Source organism: Lactuca sativa, chromosome 6 (genome assembly GCF_002870075.4).
Source record: "Lactuca sativa cultivar Salinas chromosome 6, Lsat_Salinas_v11, whole genome shotgun sequence".
Taxonomy (NCBI): domain Eukaryota; kingdom Viridiplantae; phylum Streptophyta; class Magnoliopsida; order Asterales; family Asteraceae; genus Lactuca; species Lactuca sativa.
The window spans coordinates 13,413,659-13,438,356 of NC_056628.2; the positions used below are offsets into that span (position 1 = coordinate 13,413,659).

At 38.4% G+C, this 24,698-nt stretch overlaps 1 protein-coding gene and 1 long non-coding RNA gene across 2 annotated transcripts; both read right to left on the reverse strand.

The window, feature by feature from the left end:
* Positions 1 to 13,894: 13,894 nt before the first annotated feature.
* On the reverse strand, positions 13,895 to 15,317 carry LOC122194786 (uncharacterized). The gene is made up of 2 exons (XR_006184623.2): positions 14,807 to 15,317; positions 13,895 to 14,017 (listed from the first exon to the last, which is right to left on the reverse strand). It is a non-coding gene; the product is annotated as an uncharacterized LOC122194786 (long non-coding RNA).
* A 150-nt stretch (positions 15,318 to 15,467) lies between these two features.
* Positions 15,468 to 19,543, reverse strand: LOC111918791 (endoglucanase 6). Its single transcript, XM_023914416.2, has 5 exons — positions 19,188 to 19,543; positions 18,873 to 19,085; positions 18,540 to 18,740; positions 17,180 to 17,269; positions 15,468 to 17,091 (listed from the first exon to the last, which is right to left on the reverse strand). The coding sequence occupies exons 1-5, from the start codon at positions 19,389 to 19,391 to the stop codon at positions 15,928 to 15,930; spliced, it is 1,872 nt and encodes a 623-aa protein (XP_023770184.1). The 5' UTR covers positions 19,392 to 19,543; the 3' UTR covers positions 15,468 to 15,927.
* Between the last annotated feature and the right edge of the window lie 5,155 nt (positions 19,544 to 24,698).

A 24,698-nucleotide genomic window follows, 5' to 3' on the forward strand; every position in this document is an offset into this window, starting at 1 on the left:
TGCTAGTCTCGTTGTGTGATTTTTGGTATTATATTCGTTGTTCCTTGAGGGTTATGGTAGGGTTATGGGTTTGGTGTTGGGAATTTCGTTGGTTATCATTCATGAGGATTATTAGTGGGAAATCTGGCTTTTGGTCTGAATGTTGGGTAGCATCTGCAGTCTGAGGAGTGGTTAGCTGAAGGTCGGGTTTCTTTCGAACCCGAGATGTTCAGTGTTATGTAATTTTGTGAAGGTTGCTCGTTCTAGTGGGAACCAGTTCGCGTGTAAGGGATTGTGCTGTGTAGGGTTGTTGAGGGAGGTCGGTGATGGCGACCGGTGGTTGATAGTCAGTGCTCTAAGTGGGGAGAATTCGAAAATTCTCCGGAAGATTAATAAAATACCTAGGGTGAATTTTCATTCTATTTAACATAATGAGATGCTTTGAATGAAGTGATGATGTTAAGATCATGCTAGAAGTGAGGGATATGTTTTGATGATATTTTGTATTAATTATGCATGATGTGATTTTGAATTATGCTCTTTTATGAACTAGGGAATGCATGCTAGTGAAGTAAATTGCTTTAAAAATGTGTACTATGTTTCATGTTTTACTATGGGACGAATTGGAATGTAATATGCCATGATATAATGAATTGATGGACATGCATAGTTACATAATAATAGATAGAAGAGGAAATAATGTATGACCCTTATGCATGAGTTAATTATGGGGATACATGTAGCGGGGGTAAAGGGGTAGTAACCTAAACCTAGGTGTTTCCCCTATCCGGATTTAACGGTGGCCTATTTGGGTGGAACATTAATGATAAGCAAAAAGCTTAAGCCAAAAAGGTGTTGAATGGTTTTCTAAGTAACCATTTAGATGCACGGTCTGAACATTCGGGGACTGGAGTGATGTTTGGGATCTTGGATGCCATGTACAAACATCACGTTTGAGTATGGGGTATATACGATGAAAATACCAAGTTGGACCACTCTCGAACGACAACGCCTTGTTTAACGTCGGAGTAGTGAACGCGGAGAACTTGAGACAACACCTCACTTAGTGCATTGGGTCGCTAGGTCATGTCAGTAGCGGATGAGGTCTTTCATGGGGTATTAGTGGTGTTTTAGACCCTTGATAAATATAGACATTATAAGTAATTATAACATAGATGAACATATAATAGTAATTACAGTGAAATGTCGATAATTAATATATATACATTACATAATGATAATAGTAAGAGGTGTAAGGTGAATGGTGTGAAACATGTTGCATGATTATATGTGTGTGACGTTGAATTGTATGAAACATACATGTTTCCATACCTATTGTACTTGAGATTAACTCACTATGATGTTGCTGACACTTTATCTTTTTGTGTTTTCCATGTTTTCCTTATGATGGTAGAGGTAGCTAAGGAGTGAGACTTGGTGAGTTTGTGGTGCACTTTTGAGTAGTTATTATCTTTCAATATTGACACCACTTGGACATGTCATGTTGGCCTTCTTGGGTTTTGAACTACTCTTTTTACTTATGATTGTTTTTAAGTATCGTTGGTGATTGTTAAACATTTTAATAAAGTCTTCCATTGCAATTTAACGTTAAATGATGTTTTAAAAAAGAAAAAAAATGGAGAAGATCACGGCGTTACATGGTCCAATTTAATTGGGTAAAATCTCATCCTTATTTTACAATAACATCAAATGCCACACCCATCAAGAATCATATTAGAATGGAATATTGGAGGTAGAAGTCGAAGTTAAGTATCCCTAAATGGAAAATCGACTGCGTAACTAAGATGACGTTCTGTATGTGCACAATGTAAACTAGGCTACTCGGTTTACCTTATGGATAACCATGTTTATATTGTATTATTTTTTGCGCAACAAATAGTAATTCTTTTTATCCTTTTCATTTGTTAGGTACGAAATACTTGGAAAAAGTACTTACCATTATAGGTGCACCTATATCGGTTTCAGTTTTCATTTTTCTTTAAATCGGTTATATGTAGACCGGTTTCAGTTATAACTAGTTCCATTTTTCTCGTTTTTTTAAGTGAAATTGCGTTAAAAAGTCAAGTTTTTCGGTTGAAAAATAGTTTGATTTAGGGGTTTTGGAAAAACCAATAAAAAAAAAAGCGGTTCTCGGTTTTTTAAAAAAAATTCCAAACCGTCAGTTCGGTTATTCCAATTTTAGTTCTCAAAAAACTGATTCGGGTTTTTTCACTCCGGTTCTCAAAATATGGTTAGAAATTTGCACATCTACTTCTTACCATACACATTGGAAAGGTGATCAATGCGTTGCAAGGCTCAAAGGGCATGTATTGGTACGCAAAACGTGCCAAAAGGGCATGTGAAGGTCGTATTTTCCTGGTCTTCGGGTGTGATGGGAATGTAATGAAAACTCAAGAATCCATCCAGGACACAATAATAATGTGATGAAAACTCGAGAATCTATCCAACTAGTAATAATATAATTTTCCATCCACCCTTTCTAGCATCTAATTGATAAAAAGGCAGCGAAAACGGGTCTTTTCTGGTGGCAAAGTTCAGTTTATTGTAGTCGATATAGACTCGCCATATTCTTTATTCGTTATTTTCAACTATTGTAAGAACTGCTTTCTTGGGTACTACTTGAACTAGGCTAACCCACTTGTACAAATAGAATATATCATCCCAATGTCCAAAAGCTGCATAATCTCCTTTTTTACTAATTTCATCATTAGTTGATTCAAACGGTGTAGGGCCTTTCGAGATGGCTGATCTTTCTCCATCTTGTTTTGGGTTTTCTATGCATCAAATACACTATCTAAGGTAGCGTAAACAATCAAAAGATTTACCTAAGTGTATATTCATCCTAGGATCTAGGTTTTACAAGTTTTAGCAAAGTACTTTAAAAACAAAAAAAAATTACTAACCTCTTAGATTGCTTGATTGTGATATCGAGATGTCAGTTTGTTGCTACGGATGAAGGATCCAAAGTAGCACCCCTCTAATTGAATCAGACCCACAACACCAAAAGCAAAAGGACAAACCCTAGATTAGGGTTTATACAAAATTCACTAACCCTAGGAGAGGGGGTTAGAATTTTGGTCATGGAGAGAGAGGAGAGAAGAGGTGGATGAATTTTTACAAGGGGAATCAACAGCTCTAAGGTTTACCCTTATCAATCTATTTATAGATTGTAGATAGATTGCTAGAAGGATTAAAACTCTAGGGTTAATCCTTATCTAATTCAAACATGTCTTATCCTTATCAAGAAGCCTATCATTTTTGTCCATATTAGTTTCTCCAGAGGCTTCTGGAGTATTCCAGAAGCATATCATTAATTTCTTGGGTTAATTAATATTCAAACTCTTTAATTAATTAAAACCTTTTAATTAACTACCAAAATAATTTCTAATTAATTTATTGATCTTTTAATAAATTAAAATTTTATTTATCTTAATTGCTTTATGCTATTTGGGTCATGAAGCAAACCCAAAAGGACACTGCTATTATTAGAAATATTACCAAAACAGTTAATGAACTTGGACACTATTTCCAATAATTGTATGTATGCATAGTGATAGATTAAGACTTTCATATCAATAATAGTCCATTTTATTACTCCTTTGTACTATTTCAATGTTGTGATCATCTCACTTTCCTCATCTTTTAACAACTTGTTAGAGACGACAACTAGCAATGTTTTCCTCGAGATATGTGTACTTTCGGTGGCCCATATGTTATTTGAGCTCCATAACTTCTTTTGAGTCTCATACATAGATTCTTTTGCTAACCCATATGTGTTGCTAACTTCAAGATCTCTTCAACACTTTTTTAAACTTTTTAGGAAGTTCCTTGGCTGCATTTATGTTAATATTTTTATGGAGTAGTAATGCTAGCAAATTTTAACACCCATCTTATGCCAATAAGGTCTCATAGTCATTGCTTACAAAAGATTTCCAATTTTAAGATCGGTTTTGGAAACGAACTGATCCAACCTTGAATCGAGAACACCGAAATTGGAAATGGAAATTTAAGGAACCAATAACTTAATTGATTTACATATTCAGTTCGTATATTGTTATATGTAACAAGCCAAAATTTAAAAAGATTTGACTTTTAATCATTTTTAACAAAAAAGGACAATTTGGTCATTTATGAGAAAAAGATGAAAATATGAAGTTGTAACTTCATGAAGATGGACAAGACAAGTTTAAGTCGCTACAAGAGGTTATATGAGTGAGTTCTAGAGAAAGAATGCATGAGAAATGCATTTTTAGCCAAAAGGGTAAAATTTGTATTTTTATAATTTTTAGGCCAACTTTGTGACTTAATATATTAAGGTCATTATTAATTCAATGAGATATGACTTCATAAACATGTAGAGTATGTTCCCACCTTTGTGTGGATATAAATATCACTGAAAACAAGTAAGAAATGAAGAATTTATGTGCGTTTCGATCATTCTTCATGGAGGATCAATTGAGAGCTGAGATGGGGTGATTTTGCTACCAAAATGATGCCGAGAGAAACTAGAGATGGTGGATTACAAGGATTAACATCATCTCCCTATTAAGGTAATGATTTCTTCCTCTTATTAAGCTTTGAGCTTCAATGGTGGAATCGTTAATTTGGTTAGATTGATCGAGTTAATCATTTTATAACTGTAACATCCCAAAATTCAAGACCAAAAAATTCGTTTTCATTAATTAAAAACCGCTAAATAAAACTTGCTCAATCATTTAATAACATTCTCAATAAGACATTTATCAGAGTTTTAAATCCCAAAGATCATCTAGTGCGGAAAACATGGTGTGATGCGCTGCGATCGCCCCAAGCTCCTTCCTTGGAAAAACATTAATACCTGAAACAAATAGTTGAAAGTCGTAAGCACGAAGCTTAGTGAGTTCCCCAGATACCACACACCATACATATCAACTAATCCATATATGCCATACGTAACCATGAGCCATACATAACAAACATATAGATAATCGAGTAAGGGGCAATGTGCCGAACATAGTCTTGTTGTTATGCCATGGGCTGCACGTGGTCTTCCTTGTCAAGCCTGGGGCCACTCCTTGGGTCTTACAGACAAGTGCCAAAGGCCACCTCCTGGTCTTCCATCCAATCATCACAAAGAAAACTATACACACTACTCTACTAGGCTACTCAGCATACGGTGTGCCAGGAGCCACCTCCTGGTCTTTCATACATAACAGCAAACAGTGTGCCAGGAGCCATCTCCTAGTCTTTCATACATATTGCCTAGGGCTAACCCCCATGTCTTCCTACCATTCATATTAGCATACTGTGTGCGAGAAGCCTCCTCCTAGTCTTTCATGCATATTGTCTAGGGCTAACCCACGGGTCTTCCTACCATACATAGTCTAAATGGGCCAACATTGTGGCCGTAGACCCATACAAACAGTGAGGAGACTCACCTCACACTGCTGAAGATTCGCTGAACACTTCTGACAGCTAACCGACACTTCTAAACTGTTGACCCTTCGGCTTCCCAAACTATCAATACCCAAAACAACATTTAGACCATAATAATCCAAAAGTCAACCCTAGTACGACTTACTCAAAGTCAACGGTCAAAGTCAACCTCCAGTTGACTTGAATCGCCGAGTTGTTCTACCAACTCGTCGAGTCCATACCCCTACAACCCATAACAATCCTCGACTCAACTCGTCGAGTCTAGCAAGAACTCGACAGGTTCTCCTTCAACCATAATATCGGGACCATCTTCAACTGACTTTCCGAGTTCATCCTCAAACTCGTTGAGTTCATCATCCACATATTAATGTGTCTAGTCTGTGACTCACCGAGTAGTATGAACAACTCGTCGAGTCCATCTTCATAACTAAGGAGATTTCCTTAGACTCGCCGAGTTCTTCCTTGAACTCGTCGAGTAAGATGAACTTCATGACCATTATGGACTCAAACTGGTTGAGTCCCGTTCCAATCTCAACTTATACCCTTAACAGAAGGGTTTTTGGGGCAAGAACCGGCCTGACTCGCCGAGTCCCACAAGTGACTCGTCGAGTCCCTCTATGTCCAACTCTATTCAGAAGATTTCAGACAAACTCAAGGCATCCAAGACCCAGATTTGGCCTCCTAGGTAGGGATGTCAAAAAGTCCCGTGGGACCCCGAACCCGTGGGGCCCCGATCCCGAATGGGGAATATTTGTTTAAAAAATCGGGGACGGGGGCGGGGGCGGGGGCAATGTTAACCCCCGTTTTAGTTTCGGGGGCGGGGGCGGGGGTAGGTAGTCCCGTCCCGAACCCCCAATGGGGACCCCGTTAATATATTATTTATATTAATATATATTAATTATAAAAATATAATAAATAACAGCAATGATTTTGAACTTCCAAAATTCAATTAAATATAATGTTTTTAAGTTTATAGTATAACGTTTTTAAGATGTTATAATATTTTTATGTTAAATATATAAACTTATGCTATAAATAACTATTTTTATCCAAAATGGTTTCTTTTAGCTCAAAAATAAACTTCTTTTAGCCTAAACAACACCTTCGTTGGCCAAAAAAAGGCAACCTAAACGGGGGAGGGGAAATGGGGGCGGGGGCAGGGGTAATCCTGGGACTCGGGGGCGGGGGCGGGGAAGGGGGAACAGGAAAATTTCGGGGGTGGGGGCGGGGGATGCAATCCCCTCCCCGTTTGCCCCCGTTGACATCCCTACTCCTAGGGTCTAGATATCACACAAAGTCACTACCTTTGCACCCATGCATGGACCTTTTTGCTCAAAAGGCCAAAACAACTCCTTAGACTTTGCATGGAGAGGTACAATGGCATAAAGCTTCCACCTTTCTGCCTCTACTACTCTGAACACCTCTAAATTTGGAAGGATCTAGCTTGGGGACATCCAAATCCCAGAAGACGTCCTTCTTGGATCATAAACTCCATAAAAAGGGACATAAATAGATCTATCAAACTAGAAGTCAAGGTGACAACTTGATTACCAGAAAATGAAGAAGATGAAGCAAACTTCCTGGATCTACAATCTTCTCCTTGGGGCTCCAACCTCCTCCTTCTTCTTTTAGACTTCAAAAACATTCTAAATCCGTCAATAAAGGCTCCCACACTCAAAGAGGACACAAGGGTTTCATGGGACATGTTATGGACAATGGAGGCTACAAATGAGGCTGATATAATGAGAATAAGATGCTTAAATAGGGCATCAACTCCCGATTTAGGGTTTTCCCAAAACCTGGCCAACTCGTCGAGTAGGTCACTTAACCCGCGACCAAAATCGCTCTCCTACTCGTCGAGTCACCCATCTACTCGATGAGTCACTCCCTTATTTGAGGTTTCCTTTCCTTTCTAGACCTCTTAAATTTAGGGTGTTACAACTCTCCTCCACTTAAACTAGACTTCGTCCTCAAAGTCCGCCACGGTTCACTACCTTACAATCCACTTACCACTTACCACTAGTTACACTCTTCGTCCAACTGATCCAATCCTTGGAAATGTCATCTTCCGAATAATCCGATCTCTACTACCTTCGAGTACAACACTTTTACCCAACCGGTAGCCCTACCGGTACTCCCGGTGCACTTACACTGAGACACAAGGCGTCCACCCCTTTTCCTTATACTGTCATCGGCCCTTCCAAGGCATCTTCCTAACAACAAACCTACCAATCTCCTTCAAGGACCAATCCTCTGTTGAAACCGCAATCCCGGCCACTACCAGTGCCGGAACCATCACACAACGATGCTCCAATACTGAAAACTCCACTCAACGTGAGAATTCAGACAATCCTTTGAGTAGCAGATACCTCTCTGCTACGTTTAAGGCTCATACGAGAACAACATCATCGAGCCAATTCATTTACTCTGAGATCATTTGATTCCGCGGTGAGCAACTCAGCACCACCCGCTCAGCTCACGACTTCTTACACCAAATCCCTTACCATCATTCCTGCCTGAAGTCCTGCTGAGTCCCATCCGCCTACCAGATGAACCGAGACCGCCCTGGTCCCAACTGATCTACCATTCCCGAAATACCGGTCCCCCACCGGTTACAGAATGCGAGAACATTCCCTAAGTCGCTCTCAGCGACTTCAGAAGATACAGTGACTACCTGAATTGCTCTACAAACCAACCACTCTGACTCTAGAAGATATAGGATCCCCTACCCCTACCTTACCCTACGGTCTCTACCAGGTCCCACATGTTGCTAAAGGAACACAGGCCTCGCCTACGGGTCTCACCCATCTATACTTCGGAGCGGCCTCTCCCATAGGTCTCACTTATCCATGGCTATGTAGACCCACTCCTCCTCTAATCTCAACTATCTAAACTTTCCTGGTTCTTATCATGTTAACTCAAAGATACGGGCCCCCGCCCACACTCCGCTAACTAAGCTGCTAATGAATGCTACGGCTTACTCGCAGTCTTACATCACTCCTGGTCTCCAATGACCTACCGCCTTCCGAATCCAATCATAAAGTGGCCCACTCACATCCGAGCGGCTGGCCCGCCCTATCTTAAACTATCTGAAAAACCCTGCCAGCGAATCACGCATCTTATACATTTATACTGTCGAATAAGGACCGACGAATGCTACGGGCCACCCGGTAGTCTTATTATACTCGTTCTGCCAACTAGTGAATGCTATGGGCCACCCCCATAGTCTTACAACACTTCTACCATACCAGCCAACTAATGATACGGGCCACCCCGCAGTCTCACCACACTTCTACACTATCTGCCGACTAATGCTACGGCCACCCCGTAATCTTACTATACTAATGTTACGGACCACACTGCAGTCTAACTATACTTATATACGCTTGCTACGGGCCACACCACAGTCTTACAACTCCTTTACTCTATCTGCTAACTAGTGAACGCTACGGGCCACCCCACAGTCTTACAACACTCGTACACTATCTGCTAACCATTGCTACGGACCACCCCGCAGTCTTACCGCACTCCTCATACTATCTAACCACTGGTGAATGCTACGACCATCTGGTAGTCTGAAAACACCTTCCACACCGTCTGGCTGCTGACCATGGTCTTTCGCCCACTACTAATTCTTTCATACCCATAATCGAGCATACAAGCACAATCTAGTACCCCAAGCTGTACTCATGTCCTAACTGAAACTCCCAACTGATTCTTCTGAAACCTGCTATTGGGCATCCCGAGAATGTGATCTCACAATTGGCAAGTTTTCCAAACTTCCAATTCACACTATCCTCAATTCATACAGCCGCCTGAGCCGTCTTTCTCCCTGTCAGGAGAGCGAAACTTGCCCCAGTTTCAAAACCGCTTCTACTCCCGTAACATGATTGTTTCTCCCCCATTTAGCTTCGACTAAGTCTTTATGGCACACGAAAGTCCGAGGATTTCCATTACTTCCTCCCTTACACAATAGACATGATAACCGAATACTAGATGAACACTTCCTGCATCCCCCATTTAGCTAGCGATCCGTCACTAGTCCACTCCAAATACCGTACGATTACCGAATACTAGATGAACACTTCCTGCATCCCCGATACTGATAATCCCTTGAGCTCAAACTGACGTCCTTAAAGTCCGAATAACTAATGCTCAGAGCAACCTCTTCAGTGATAGACCACTTCCCTTGATGCTTCCAAAAGCTATTCCAAACATCAATACTAGAACCACCGAACCCTGATGATGGTGGATGACTACTCCATGGACCCTACCGACCGACCTCCACGTAACGCTCCTGAACCGTTTTCGGCCGTAACCGAGATATTACTGGACACTTCGAACCTGAAGTGAGAGATGACCTTACACTAGCTACTAATAGTTCCTGGTATGCAATTGGCATATGAAAATTCTGAAAATACAATCCGAATACAAGAAGAGAGACAACTCATACATACTATCACCTAAGACCGAGGTAAGAACAATCCTAATACATATAGAATCGAAAATAGTCATTGATACATACCTGCAACATTCCCTGCTGTAATCCAGATCTCCCCTGTCTGCCACTGCAAAGCCCTACCCTCTCATTCATCCATAATCCTCAAAGTTGTCGGGGCAGACACACTCCCTGCTACTCCCCTCATTGTCGGGCAGTCGACCTTCTTGTGGCCCACCTGATTGTAGTGAAAACATAATGGGCTTGCCCCCTGTGGGCAGTCCCTGCTGACGTGACCATCACTGCCACACTTGTAGCAGCCTGAACCCCTGGAACGACAAACTCCCTCGTGCAATTTCCCGCATGTGCTGCACTGACTTCGGCCCTGCCGACCTACTAATCGCTGATCTGAAGTCTTGGGTCTCTTCCCGGGACCCTCCAAAGTATACATCGGATCCGACCTCCTCTTCGCAATGTGCTCCAAATCAATATCACTTTCTCGCGTCCTGGCAATCATAGAGTCCAGGGTCGGGCATGCCAAGAAGTTGACATGCTCCTGAATATCAGCTCTCAACATGTCATGATAGCGGGTCCTCTGCATCTCCTCATCCCCTGCACCCGGAACCTGGCAGTAATCTCCGTCACCGACTCTGTCGCCTGTCTCATGTCTAGGAACTCCCTGGCCAGCTGCTGAAGCTCCATAGTCAACGCAAACTCCACCCTAAACCTGGTCACAAAGTCGGACCAGGCCATAGCCTCAATGGTTGAGGCTCCCAAGGAATCACTAACTAACTCCCACCAGTCTCTAGCTCTGTCCCTCAAGCATCCAGCAGCAAATCGAACCTTCGACCCCTCGAGACAGAAGCTCATCAAATGTGCAGACTCAATTTTTGTAATCCATCTCCTGGAAACAATGGGGTCCACCCCGTGGAAGTCTGGCGCGTCACTCCCCCTGAAGTCCTTGAAGGGCAATGTACGCGATTCTAACTGGCTAGATGCCATATCACTTCAGAACGCTATGAGGCGATCCTCCATCAGCTCAACAATCCCTTGCTTGATCGACCCAAAAATGAACGGGGTCGACTCAAGGATACCTTTCATGATCTCAGACGCGATGAACTCGCGTATCCTATCATCAACCTGCTCGGATCCTGCCCTCGAGCTTGATTTTGATCCTGACCCAGCCCCTGATCCTCCTGCTCCATTTCGTGTGGTCACCATACTAAGAATAAACACATAAACGTCAGGATCATACATACTCTCGGGAGGTCTCACACACCATCCAAGTTTCCTAGTTCCATCTCGGCCCTCCTTGACTTGAGTACGGATCCTTTGCTTCCAGTAGTATGGGCCCATACTACCTTCCACATCTATCCGTACTTTCCTCAAGGATTGCTTCAACTTCACCAAGCCCCTTTGCCGATACCCTTTTCAACTAATCTCGTCATAGTCTTTCCTAGGGCACCCTTCGACCAACTCTCCGCCATCAACTAAACTAGGAGTCCTTACTTCCTTTCCCTAACTAGCTTGTGAATACTGTTACATATCCACTCACTAGTTAGTTAAAGTTAGCCAGGACCCCTATAGCACAAAGCAAGTAGCATTCGTGCATTGAGCCATACGGTGTGCCAGGAGCCACCTCCTGGTCTTTCATACATAACAACAAACAGTGTGCCAGGAGCCATCTCCTGGTCTTTCATACATATTGCCTAGGGCTAACCCCCATGTCTTCCTACCATTCATATTAGCATACTGTGTGCGAGAAGCCTCCTCCTAGTCTTTCATGCATATTGTCTAGGGCTAACCCCCGGGTCTTCCTACCATACATAGTCTAAATGGGCCAGCATTGTGGCCGTAGACCCATACAAACAGTGAGGAGACTCACCTCACACTGCTGAAGATTCGCTGAACACTTCTGACAGCTAACCGACACTTTTGAACTGTTGACCCTTCGGCTTCCCGAACTATCAATACCCAAAACAACATTTAGACCATAATAATCCAAAAGTCAACCCTAGTACGACTTACTCAAAGTCAACGGTCAAAGTCAACCTCCAGTTGACTTGAATCGCCGAGTTGTTCTACCAACTCGTCGAGTCCATACCCCTATAACCCATAACAATCCTCGACTCAACTCGTCGAGTCTAGCAAGAACTCGACGGGTTCTCCTTCAACCATACTATCAGGACCATCTTCAACCGACTTGCCGAGTTCATCCTCAAACTCGTTGAGTTCATCATCCACATATTAATGTGTCTAGTCTGTGACTCGCCGAGTAGTATGAACAACTCGTCGAGTCCATCTTCATAACTAAGGAGATTTCCTTAGACTCGCCAAGTTCTTCCTTGAACTCGTCGAATACGATGAACTTCATGACCATTATGGACTCAAATTGGCTGAGTCCCGTTCCAATCTCAACTTATACCCTTAACAGAAGGGTTTTTGGGGCAAGAACCGTCCTGACTCGCCGAGTCCCACAAGTGACTCGTCGAGTCCCTTTATGTCCAACTCTATTCAGACGATTTCAGACAAACTCAAGGCATCCAAGACCCAGATTTGGCCTCCTAGGGTCTAGATATCACACAAAGTCACTACCTTTGCACCCATGCACGACCCTTTTTGCTCAAAAGGCCAAAACAACTCCTTAAACTTTGCATGGAGAGGTACAATGGCATAAAGCTTCCACCTTTCTGCCTCTACTACTCTGAACACCTCTAAATCTGGAAGGATCTAGCTTGGGGACATCCAAATCCCACAAGACGTCCTTGTTGGACCATAAACTCCATAAAAAGGGAAAAGAGATCTATCAAACTAGAAGTCAAGGTGAGAACTTGAATACCAGAAATTGAAGAAGATGAAGCAAACTTCCTGTATCTACAATCTTCTCCTTGGGCCCCCAACCTCCTTCTTCTTCTTCTAGACTTCAAAAACACTCTAAATCCGTCAATAAAGGCTCCCACACTCAAAGAGAACACTAGTAGGTTGTTTGATCATGTCGCATCATGGACTTTGACCGAAGATACCTAGTAGGTTGTTTGATCATGGTGCCAAAGGATAATGTAAATGGTTAAAAATCCATTTCATTTGAAACATTTTCAAGCACAAACCAACTTATTATCATTTTTTGAAAACATATGTAGATTTTGCAACCTTACAACAATTTAAAAAGTAAACCGATCGGTATGTACGGATAAGAATAACGGGATATAAAATTCTAGTTTAGAAAAGTTGTATTGTTTGACTTTAAGCAATTGGTAATATATATATATATATATATATATATATATATATATATATATATATATATATATATATATATATAGGCTTAGCTTATTTTGTTTTTACTAACTATTGTGTGCCAGAATGCACAAATCTGGACCAACGGATGAAATTCATCAATGGACATTGATTTGAGAGTGTATGATATTACAAAGGGATAACATGTACCATATAATCACACAAATTTTAGCAAAAGGGTATTTTGGACAATTAACTATAATTATAAAAGGAAATTTTCAGATATTTAAGGATAATTAATTCTCTTAATTTTAAAAATATGATTTTTTTTAATTAATCCAATTTTAATTCTAACATAATTTGTAAAAATAACCGATTTATTTTGTCAAAATATTTTTTTAGTTAGAATGACGCTCTTTCAGAATTTTATTCTATTAGAATATTATTTAATAATAACAAAGTTCTGGAATCCGAGGTTAAAAAATAACTACATTCTAACATATTCTGTAAGAATAACATAATGTCAATCATAAACTACTAAATACATTTTGAAAAGAATACACAAAATAGATTCTTGAACTAATAATATACCAAACAATTAATTGTGATTCTTTGAATAATAACAATATTCTGAAAGAATAACAAGTGTAATTCTTAAAAAATAACAACATTTTTAAACATTGATTGTGATCATTCTTTAATTCATTCTTCAAACCTTTTCCATCAGTTCTTCAAGCCATTTCTATCACAAATTCTATTAGAATACAACAAAAACATCAAAATCCAACAAAAAACACTAATTCATTCTGAAAGAATAATGTTGCTAAGATTCATTTTATATATTCTGGCGAAATATATTCTACTATAAGACACATTTGTTCTCTATATTTTCTTTCTTTTCCACTTGAATGACAAACTCTTCAAAACCTAAAAAGAAAAAAAAAACTCATTAAAATCTAACAAAGACACTAATCTATTCTAAAATAATATTATTGATAAGATTTGTATTATAAATTTTTGCAGAATAAATAAACTACATTCTGCTAGAATACAAAAATTCTAAAAGAATGGATTTACATAAATAAATTCTGACAAAATACACACAATTTCATTCACACCTCATGCTCAACTTTCACATCATAATAGACTAATTTCTTCTAAAAAAAACACCAATTGGCTTTTTAATACACTTTGCAAGAGTTCATATTCAATTTCATAAAACAGTGCAAATATTCAATATGGAGTTCAGTATGTGGAGTTCTCATGAAAATGTAAAATGGAGTATTAAAGAATTCTTCCACTAACTTGCAAACTTGAATCTAATATTTATCAAAAGTTGCTAATATATAATAACTTAAATGATATTGTGCGAATCGTAGTAGCATTTTTCCATTGACTTGAAAATCTTGAATCCCCAGCGTGGTTGAATTTTTCAAAATCCAACAATCAATATTCATATAAAATAATCGATCAAATACTCTGATATAATTTAGAATTACAAACTAAATTAAATAAACCTAACTAACCTTCATAAAAACGCCGACAATTTATAAATTTAACAAAAAAAATTGAAATTGAACAAAACCTATATAATCATAAATCTTCACAACACACCAAAATTGAATTCCAAAAACAGGTGAAAGATGAAATTGTAACCATTAAAGATAAAAGTGAATCAGAAATCAAAGCCAATTGAAAAAAAAAAAAAAAAATTACCTGGTTCATACCAAACAGAATTACTACTCCCTTCGTCATACCAATCACGCTCGTTGATGGCGTCAATGGAGTATGTGTTGGTGTTTCATGGAGATGCGACGATGGTGCTCAAATGCCTGGGATCGATTAGTGGTGGAAAAGAGGAACACGAGTATCGATGATTTGAGGAAGACGTTGTACTCTGAATCGCAGGACCAATGCTTGGAAAACGAGAGGGAAGATAAATCGTTGTAGACGTGATTAGGCAGAATATGGTTTTTGAGAACGTCGATGGTGATTTTTGAAGCATGAATATGATTTCCAGAGAAAGAAAAAAACGGCTAGGGTTTTTTTCAACAGATTTTGTTGATATCCCATATTTAAAGGAATAATAAAGAACATATTAATTATCTACCATAATTAAAGATGCCAAGATTACTATAATACCTTTAAATGTCTTATTTAATAATTTATTATTTCTTGAATTCTCATTGGAACATACAGACACACAATAGTTGTCAAAAACATTTGAACCTATATATATATATATATATATATATATATATATATATATATATATATATATATATATATATATATATATATATATATATATATATATAGGTTATGGTTTGTATAGAAAATAATTGAGTGAAAGTGTTGAAAGAAGAAAACAAAAACATGAAAACAAATATGTTGCACATTCTATATTCATACTGCAAATTAAGGAAGGAGATGTTGCCAAATTTACAACAGCAGAAACAAAAAGAAACAGACACTCGCTACTCCAAAGCTGTTTTGAAGTGTAAAAAAACAACACAAAACAAAACAAAACAGAAGACAAAAAAACAAAAACAGAAAATAACCATGATCTCTCACTTTTTACCTTGTTGAGAGGTATAATTATCTTGTATACTCACCCAACTTCATAAGACCTAAATGAAGGAGGAGGTGAAAGAGGATGAGCACTTTTTATAATAAATAAACTCTCTTCACTCCTTTCTTCCTCTATGCTTCAGACCTTATTCACCAAACACTCGTAACTTAAATTCAATTTCCTTTCTCCTTTTTCCTTTTTCTATACCTTCACATTTAATTTCTCACAAACCCCATAAAATCGTAGCTTGTTAAGAATCTTGATTTTAGGCCAATGTGTAGCTTGAAACTGACACGTCGGCGATTGGAGCACTATGGATGTACACAAACTCTATGCTTTTGCCAGCTGGCAACGAGCTGACCCACGTCGGAAATCCATAAGATCCCCCGTTTACGTTCTTGGTCAAACCCCAGAGTGGACCATACAGCTTCGATACCCAAAGGTTCAAATTCTTCATCGTCTTCCCGGATTTGTTAGTCACCACGGCGGAGTATCTGTAATATGTTTTTCCGTTGGCCACCCATGAAGCGGTAGCCTTTTGATCGATCGCAATTGGAGCGGCGGAGGCGGTCGGAGACGCTTTAGGTTTTGGTTGAACAGCGATGGGTTTAGCGACGTGAGGGATTTCAACCGGAAGTAGCTGGTTGGAGCCGGAGTGGCCACCGTGTAACCTGGCTAAAACTCCGAGAAGAGGAGCGTTGTTATAAGTAGCGGGTTCAGTCTGCTCGTAATTGTCACGGTGGTCGGCGAAGTTGTCATAAGCATCAGGACCACCGACAATGGCGCCGGTTAACAGATTCGGGTCGCTTGCTTTCCGGCTGAACCACGTCGCATATCCGCCTCTGCAACTCACGAACGACGGGTTAACCTTAACGGAGACGATCGAGGAACCACGGTGGTGGACTTGTTGCGGGTAGTTGTTTCCGTATCCGACCATGTAGCTTGTCGCCCTAGGGTTATCTCCGAGAACGTAATCGACCTGAGATTTTGCAAATGCGAGAAGCTCTGACGGAGCGACACTGCCGGTAGAACAACGAAGATCTTTCCTGGCGGAAGTTAAGTAGTCGGAGTAAACAGTGAGGAGGAAAGAGGCGCTGGTGACGAACTGCAAGTTATTCCATCGTTGCTGGTAAATCAAACCTCCGGGAGTCCTTTGAACATTGTGGTAACCTTTACCCATACACGAACACATAAACATCTCCGCCTTCTCTTGGTATTTCCCGAACACCGACGAGTGTTCACCGGCTTTCCCACCCATCAAAAGCTTGGCGACAAGGGTCTGAACGCCGGCGTACTTGACATCCCAACCGAACTCCGTCATCGCCCACCCGGTGCCGCCGAGGGCGTCACCGTTTTCCCCCAAGTAATTCAAGTAGTACTCTTGGTTTGTTGCCTTGTACAACCAAGCAGCTGCCCAAAGTAATTCATCCTGTTTTTTTCATAATAAATAAAATTAAAATTAAAGAAAATGGAAAAGGGCAAATATGTAAATTAAGAAATGTTTGGTGGTGACGTACGGCGTATCCACTGACAGATCTGTAGTACTTCTGGGCCACGGAGATGCTACTGTCGTATTTACCCCTGTATTTGTCGGCAAAATCAAACAGCTGAAAAGATGAAATAAGAAAATTAGTGACACGTCCAGGGGCAAGATAGGAAAGAAACAAAAAGTTTAAATAGTAACTATAGAATGTGCTTTAGCAGTTTGTACAGTACAACACACCGACAGTCAATGGTGTCACGTGGCAAGCGGTGACAACACTCAAGTGGTATCTTGTTTATTTCCCGTGATAGACGGGTAAATTGTAACACACTAAAAAACTAAGATTATAAATTTTGGAATATACAATAAATTTAATATTTAATATAATATATAAGTTTAATATAAGCATTTAGCTTTACATAACTTTAAATTTGTCACTATCAGATTCCATAATTATCATGGTATTCTATGTTTTGTCTGTGTCATTTTCGGGTTCAATACCTTTAAATTTATAATCGATATAAGGTATAATATTTTAATACTTATGCAAGTGTTAAAAATCTCTCTTTCAAAAATTACAAATAATGGCCAATGATGCATTAAACTGAATAATATTATGTAGCTCACACAACAAGGGATGTTTTTTTGTTTATTAATTTGAGCAAAATGGAAAATATAGTTAATGCATAAATAGTAATTATAAAATGATGCAGCCATCCATGAGTTACATAAATTAGTACAAAAAATTAGACCTTTTTGTCACTATGTATCAAAAAAGAAAAAGGTATTTGGAGTAGTTTAGCATATGCTAGAAAAGTACAAAGTAGCAGAAACCCATGCATTAGATAGTTGTAAGTTAGCACAGAAATGGAGACTTCCCATGTGAAATTTGTAATGTCAATCCTTGTACCTTGCGCAATAATACTTGCACATGGAGTATGAAAGCAACAATTCCTTTAATAAAAACGAAACATGCAGGAAGCTTTCTGCTAAGCTCCACCGTCAACAACCAACCTGACACTATACTAACCGTCTTTATTATTTTCAACCGACTCACTAACTTACGCCTGGCTTCTTTGCTAACATACGCCACATTGTTTTTTTTCAAATAAAGTTTCCAATTTATATAATTTTAGAAAAAAACAGATGCAATAGGTGACTCGAGAGATATGCACCATATTTGGGAAAATTGAAACTTGAAACTAACATTGTGGTTTTATTTGTTAAAAGTTGATTTTTATTAAAAGTAAAGTTCTATGATTAATATAATTTTGTAGATTGAATTTAGTTTTTTTAATCAATGAAGACAAATCCAGCAACTTGTACATTATGCATTAATAACTTGTACGATTTCAACTACAAGATAAAGAATCAGAGAATAGGAACCAACGGACCTGGTGAGCGTGAGTGAGAAGTTCTCTCGAATAGGCCGGGTTGGCGCGGCGGAACACGATAGAAGCGGCGGCCATAGCGGCGGCAGTTTCACCGGCGAGGTCGGATCCGGGGTTGTTTTGGTCAATTCTGTAAGCACTTCGTGAAGTCGTCATATCCTCCGGTCTTTGCCAACAGTAATGATCTGTGTTACCATCTCCTACCTAAATCAATCACCATCAATTTCGTTAAAACAAAACCCTAAAAAGTTAATCCTAAACGTCGCAATCAAAAAATGATTTAGACATATTAGAGCGACAATTATAATTTAATCAAATTAGGGAGACAATAATTACTTCTCCATATAGAACATGAGGTTGTGGATGAGCTTTAATGAGGTAATCAGTCCCCCACTTCACAGCATCCATGGCATGACCGAGCTCACCACTCGAAGACATTTGTGAACCGTACTCCAAAATGCTCCACGACATCATGGTAACAGTGAACGCCATTGGAAGCCCAAACTTCACATTATCCCCAGCATCATAGTATCCTCCAACCAGATCCACCTACACAACAAAACCCATCGAATTACTCCCAAATATGATTCAAAAAACCCTACTCTGTACAGAATTCTATTGAAGAAATAAGAAGAGAGGAAGATGAGTTACCCCACTGGCTTTGCCATCGAGAAGACCAGAGTTTCCTCTCCATTTAACTCTTTGATTACCAGGAAGATAACCAGATCTCTGAGCTTCAAAGAACAAAATGCTCTTAGTGAGTGCCTGGCCATAGTCATGTCCACCTCCCAAAGCCAAAGGTACAACCCCCAATAGCAGAAACAGTAGACCTCCCATCTTCATAAATTTCTCCATCAAAAACAAAAAAAAAACCACAAATGTGATCTGTTCAATTGACAATGTTGGTTTGGTTTATCAGTTTGATCCGATAAACCGCTTCCAAAAATGGAAAGACCGATTCAGAAAGAGAGAGAGAGAAACTGAGAAGAAGGCGTTGGTGAAGAAAGATGAGCAAAAGGGGTAGTATATATGGACTATGGAAGCTTGAGTATGAACATACGTATAATTTATCTTTTTACACTATTTAATAATTGAATTTGAACGGTTATAATGAATTTTATAAAAGTTAAAACAAGACCAGTTATAAATGCAATATTATTCGATCAATAAATGGTGGGCGTTTGAATTATTGTATTTTATTTCTGGTAAATTTGAAGAGGTGAGAGAGAAAGAGAAAGAGAAAGAGAAAGAGAAAGAGACAGAACAAAAGCATGTGGGTTTTGCTTGATTTCAATCGGTGTTGGAACAAAATTTAATTTGTAGTATTTCAATATATTTTATATTAAATCATATCAGTGAATTGCTGCAAAAAATCCGGAAGAATAAATTAATCCCAAAATTAGTTGTTATAAATTTTCAAAATCTATTTACAGTATTTGAATCTTCAATCTATCTGTTTAATATTTTTTTTATTTAATCTTTTTCAAATCTAATATCTTTTTATAAGATCATATATTTTATAATTTATAGCATAATTTATTTCCATGAATGTTACACTTTTTACCAATTGATAAATATGAGCCTTTTAATTTTTATTTTCTTGGAAAATAACTTGAAGGATAATAAATTTTTGTAATTGTACATATTTCATTACTTCTTTTCGTACACATTTAAACAACAAGCTTACATAAAATGTTTGGAAAAAACATTTAAGAAAAGATCCATTATTACCAAAGACTGTTATTTCCGAAGAAATTCAGTAACTTCTCTACGACTTTCACCTATTTGTTCTCATAGAAACAAAGTTTTCATCCATGGTATCATCTTTCCTCCATTTCATTGTATGCTCAAAAGAAAATCGGGACCTTACATATGGGATAGTTCCTTGTTTAAACGGAAATCACATCATCCTCACCAAACATAGAATCAATCTGTGTACCTTTATATTAAATGTGAACCCGACTCCAAACATGCACATGAACATCTGTTTCATTCACTAATTCATCCAACTTAGCTTAACCCATCAGGTTTCCATCGTTATCGATAGCTAATTGATAATACATATGTGGTCTACTCCTTTGTAGACTTATTGTATACCCTAAGGTAGCATGGGCTAACCCTTGAATTTTTCCGTCAAATGTAAATTTAGTGTAAATATGTTGGTAATCCACGATAATGATTTTAACGACGGACTCATCACACACCAATACCTATAAATATTGTTAAAATGTTGATGGAGTCGAGTATTAGTTAGTGTGTAACCCCTACAATTTTTTACAACCCCTAATTTTTATGGGTCCACTTTGTATTTCTCTTTCTAAATCTCTCAAACATTTCTCTTTATGCTCGATAATGGAATATCGCAAGAGATAGGGAGTATCAGGATGTTCCATCATCGACCTTAAAGTGAATATCTTGGTGATTTCATGATTTATTTTCCCAAAAAAAGTAGTTGGAAAGCTAAAGAGAGAAATATCATGGTAGATGTATTCCCCATTGAATTTCGGTAGCGATGAGAACATGATGGGTTGAGATGGATGAATTAGTGATGAAGAAGTTGTTTATATGCATACTTGGAGGGTGGGAGATCCTTAAGAACAAGGGAACATGATGTATTTCTCCATTGAATTTCAGTAGAGCCTGGAACATGATGTGTTAAGCTTGATGAATTAGCGATGAAGTATTTGTTTATGTAAATTCTTGGATGGTGTGATCTTCTTTAAAACAATGGATCATTGCATAAATTCTTATATGACATTTTATTTTGGTTTACCTTTGACTACGTAACAAAATGTACGAGAGATAGTATCATGGATGGACATTTGGTGTCGTCCAGAAAGGGTATGTGAAAGTCATTAGAGAAGTCGTCATAAATCTTTTAATTGGGGATCATAACGATATTTCTTAAACATTTTATGTAAGTTTATTGATCAATTATATAAAAGAAAGTGATTAAAACCAAGTTATTCACATAATAGCACATGAAAGTTTCACGTTTGGTTTTAAATGATTGTTTAACTCTTTTTAGGATCCCTTAGAGTTTAGACCATTAAACTCGGAATTTACCTGTCTAAAATATCATGTTTTTTTTTTTTTTTTTTTTTTTATTAACAGGTTTTCAGGTTAAAGTGTTGATGTGTACATTGACTTTAGATAGTCAAGGGTTTCATAGCCACCTAGACATATCTTCATAAACATAAGGAGTCAAACCCATATGAAATGGGAAAACTTGTAACTCTTACCCTTCATCTTCAATGAATGCTCCAAGACCCAGTAACTAAAGGCCGTCGCCTCCAGCTGCACAAATCAACATCCCGTCAGTATTAGTTCTCGATCTCATCTTTTTTTAGAAACCATTTTTTGCTCACCTTTTCGTTTTGGATCTCATCTCGACACATACATCATTACTAAAACATAACTGAACCTTTTTCTTTAGATTTTTGGGTAGCCTTCTGTCACACCCCGAAACCCAGGGGCGGAAACGTTCCAGGGCGGAGCTGACTTCATGTTGAATATCATAACCAATGTATATAGTAACACAGTAAACACAAAACATTACATTACATAGAATTGTTTACATCTGTTTGAAAGTAAAGTTATATAATTGTTATACACATATATCATATGAACAAAAGCAAGACGAGTCTTCTAAACGCTCCGTCTTCTCCAAAAGACGGCGATGTACCTGTCTAATGCTGACCTGAGAATACAAGCAGTTTGAAAATCAGCATAAAGCTGGTGAGTTCATAAGCGGTTTAGTTTTGAAAAGACCGAGTTTCCTTTGGTTTTTCTGAAAAATCCGTTATCCAAGAAAGCCTCATATTTTCTTATGAAAACAGTGTAGTTATCTTTCGATACACAATTTCCTTTATGAGTAGATATGTTGCTCCAGGAAAATATCATATTTTCCTATTAGTTTAGTTTTCCATTCGTTACACCATTTGTTTATGAGTTGTTATGTTATCCCAGGAAAATCTCATATTTTTCCTAAATGTTGCGGTTAGTTCTTAGTTCGGGTTTCGATGTACTAATATCTACCATACTTATATTATTAATTACATGTTCTGACAAGTTAGTTACCCTACATTCGAATAACGATTATCTACTATACTTAGTTGTATTTTCGAATATTTGGATACACTCAGAAACGTACATTAACTGTATATTCGAAGTTCTGGTGATTTCCAAAAGAGTACATTAGACGTATCTTCGAAACTCTGTCGACATCCAAAGGCGTATGTTTTTCGAAACTCAGTCGATGTCCAGAGGCGTACTTTCGAATTATTTTCGAAACTCTGGTGACACTCAAGGCGTACATTAACTGTATATTCGAAGTCTTGGCGTCATCCAAAGGCGTGCTTTCGTATTCGTATTCCTATTCCTATTCGCATCCGTATTCGTATTCGTATTCATATTCGTATTCGTATTCGTATTCGTTATTTGTATTCGTATTCGTATTCGTATACCTATTCCTATTCGTATTCGTATTTGCATTCGTATTCGTTTTCGTATTCGTGTTCACATTTGTATTCGTATTCGTGTTCACATTTGTATTCGTATTCGTTATTCGTATTCGTATTCGTATTCGTTATTTGTGTTCGTATTCGTATTCGTATACCTATTCCTATTCATATTCGTATTCGCATTCGTATTCGTTTTCGTATTCATATTCACATTCGTATTCGTTATTTGTATTCGTATTCGTATACCTATTCCTATTCGTATTCGTATTCGTTTTCGTATTCGTATTCACATTCGTATTTGTATTTGTGGGCGTATTTTATTAGTATTAATCTTAGGTTTTGATTAGTATGATTTCTTTTGCAAAATGTAACAAAGTTTATAACACTTTTTAAAGAAATCAGCATTTGGTCTAACAGTTTACTCTGCAATTCGAAACATTAGTTAACACGATTTTCGATATTAAAAGCATACATAAAATGAAACATTTGAGCTGAAAATAAGTTTAAGTACAAGATTTCCTTGTACTTTTGCTTGTATTCCCCCCTGAAAACATTTGAAAAACACGGAAAAAGGGTAGGGGTATGAACTCACCGGTTGAGGAACTCGTCGGTTTGGATCCTAAACGTCGGTTCTGGGTTTGCAAATGCACAAGATTCCTATGTAATATGAAAAGATACACATTTGTATCTAATTTGGGTTTGAACCACTAATTAATTGAGGACATACACTTCTAGGTACGAAAACACTTCATTACAAGTGTTTGGAGGGACCCGGGTGACATCTATGGACACATATAGCTTGAATATGGAGTTTACTCTTCAAGAGTAAACTCACACAAGAGTTTTCGGCCATAAAGACCCACTCCCCATGAGTTTACAGCCATTAACTCATGGTGGGGTGTTCTAGAGTGCTAAATGGCCTTGAATCATTTGAGGGGTAATTCTAGGTTTGGTTTCAAGGCATGGGAAAGTAGTTTAGCATCTTAGGGACCATTTGAGGAGTTTACGGCAGTAAACTATGTGTTTACGGCCGTAATCTCTTGTATACATATTCAAAATGTGTTTTGGTGGTCCTTAGTCAATCACATATGATTTCAAGCTATTTTACAAGCCAAGGGGTGAAGTTTGGGCACCATTTGATCATGATTTAGGAGTTTACGGCCCAAGAACCCATCCTTGGGGGGGTTTACGGCCGTGAACTCCTTAGGGAGTTGTTTTCATCAAGTTTTAGGCTTCTAATTCGTTTGTGGTTGCTTATAGATTTTAGTCCAAGGCTATTGGTGTGTTTAAGTGGCATTTACACACTTGGAAATGAGTTTACTCTCCATGATAATGAGTTTACGGCCTAAGCATGTTCTTGGACAGTAAACTCATGTTTACTCCTCTAATGATGAGTTTAAGGTTTTCTAAGTCCAATCCCATAAGTTTATAAGCCATATCTAAGCTCCAATGGTGTTTTGGAAGGGTTTTAAGGCTCAAAAACCCCACTTTTATGTGTTCACGGCCCAAGAATGTTCCAGGGCCGTAAACACATGTTTATGGTCCTAAATCATGATTTGAATTCGAATTTGAAGGCTAAAGATGTTATACTAGTGGTTAGGGTAGTTACCTTGATGATTTGAAGCCTTAATTTGGTGATTTTGGACCTTAAATTTGGATTGAGGAGAGTGGTTAGAGAGAGAGAGAGAGTAGTGAGAGA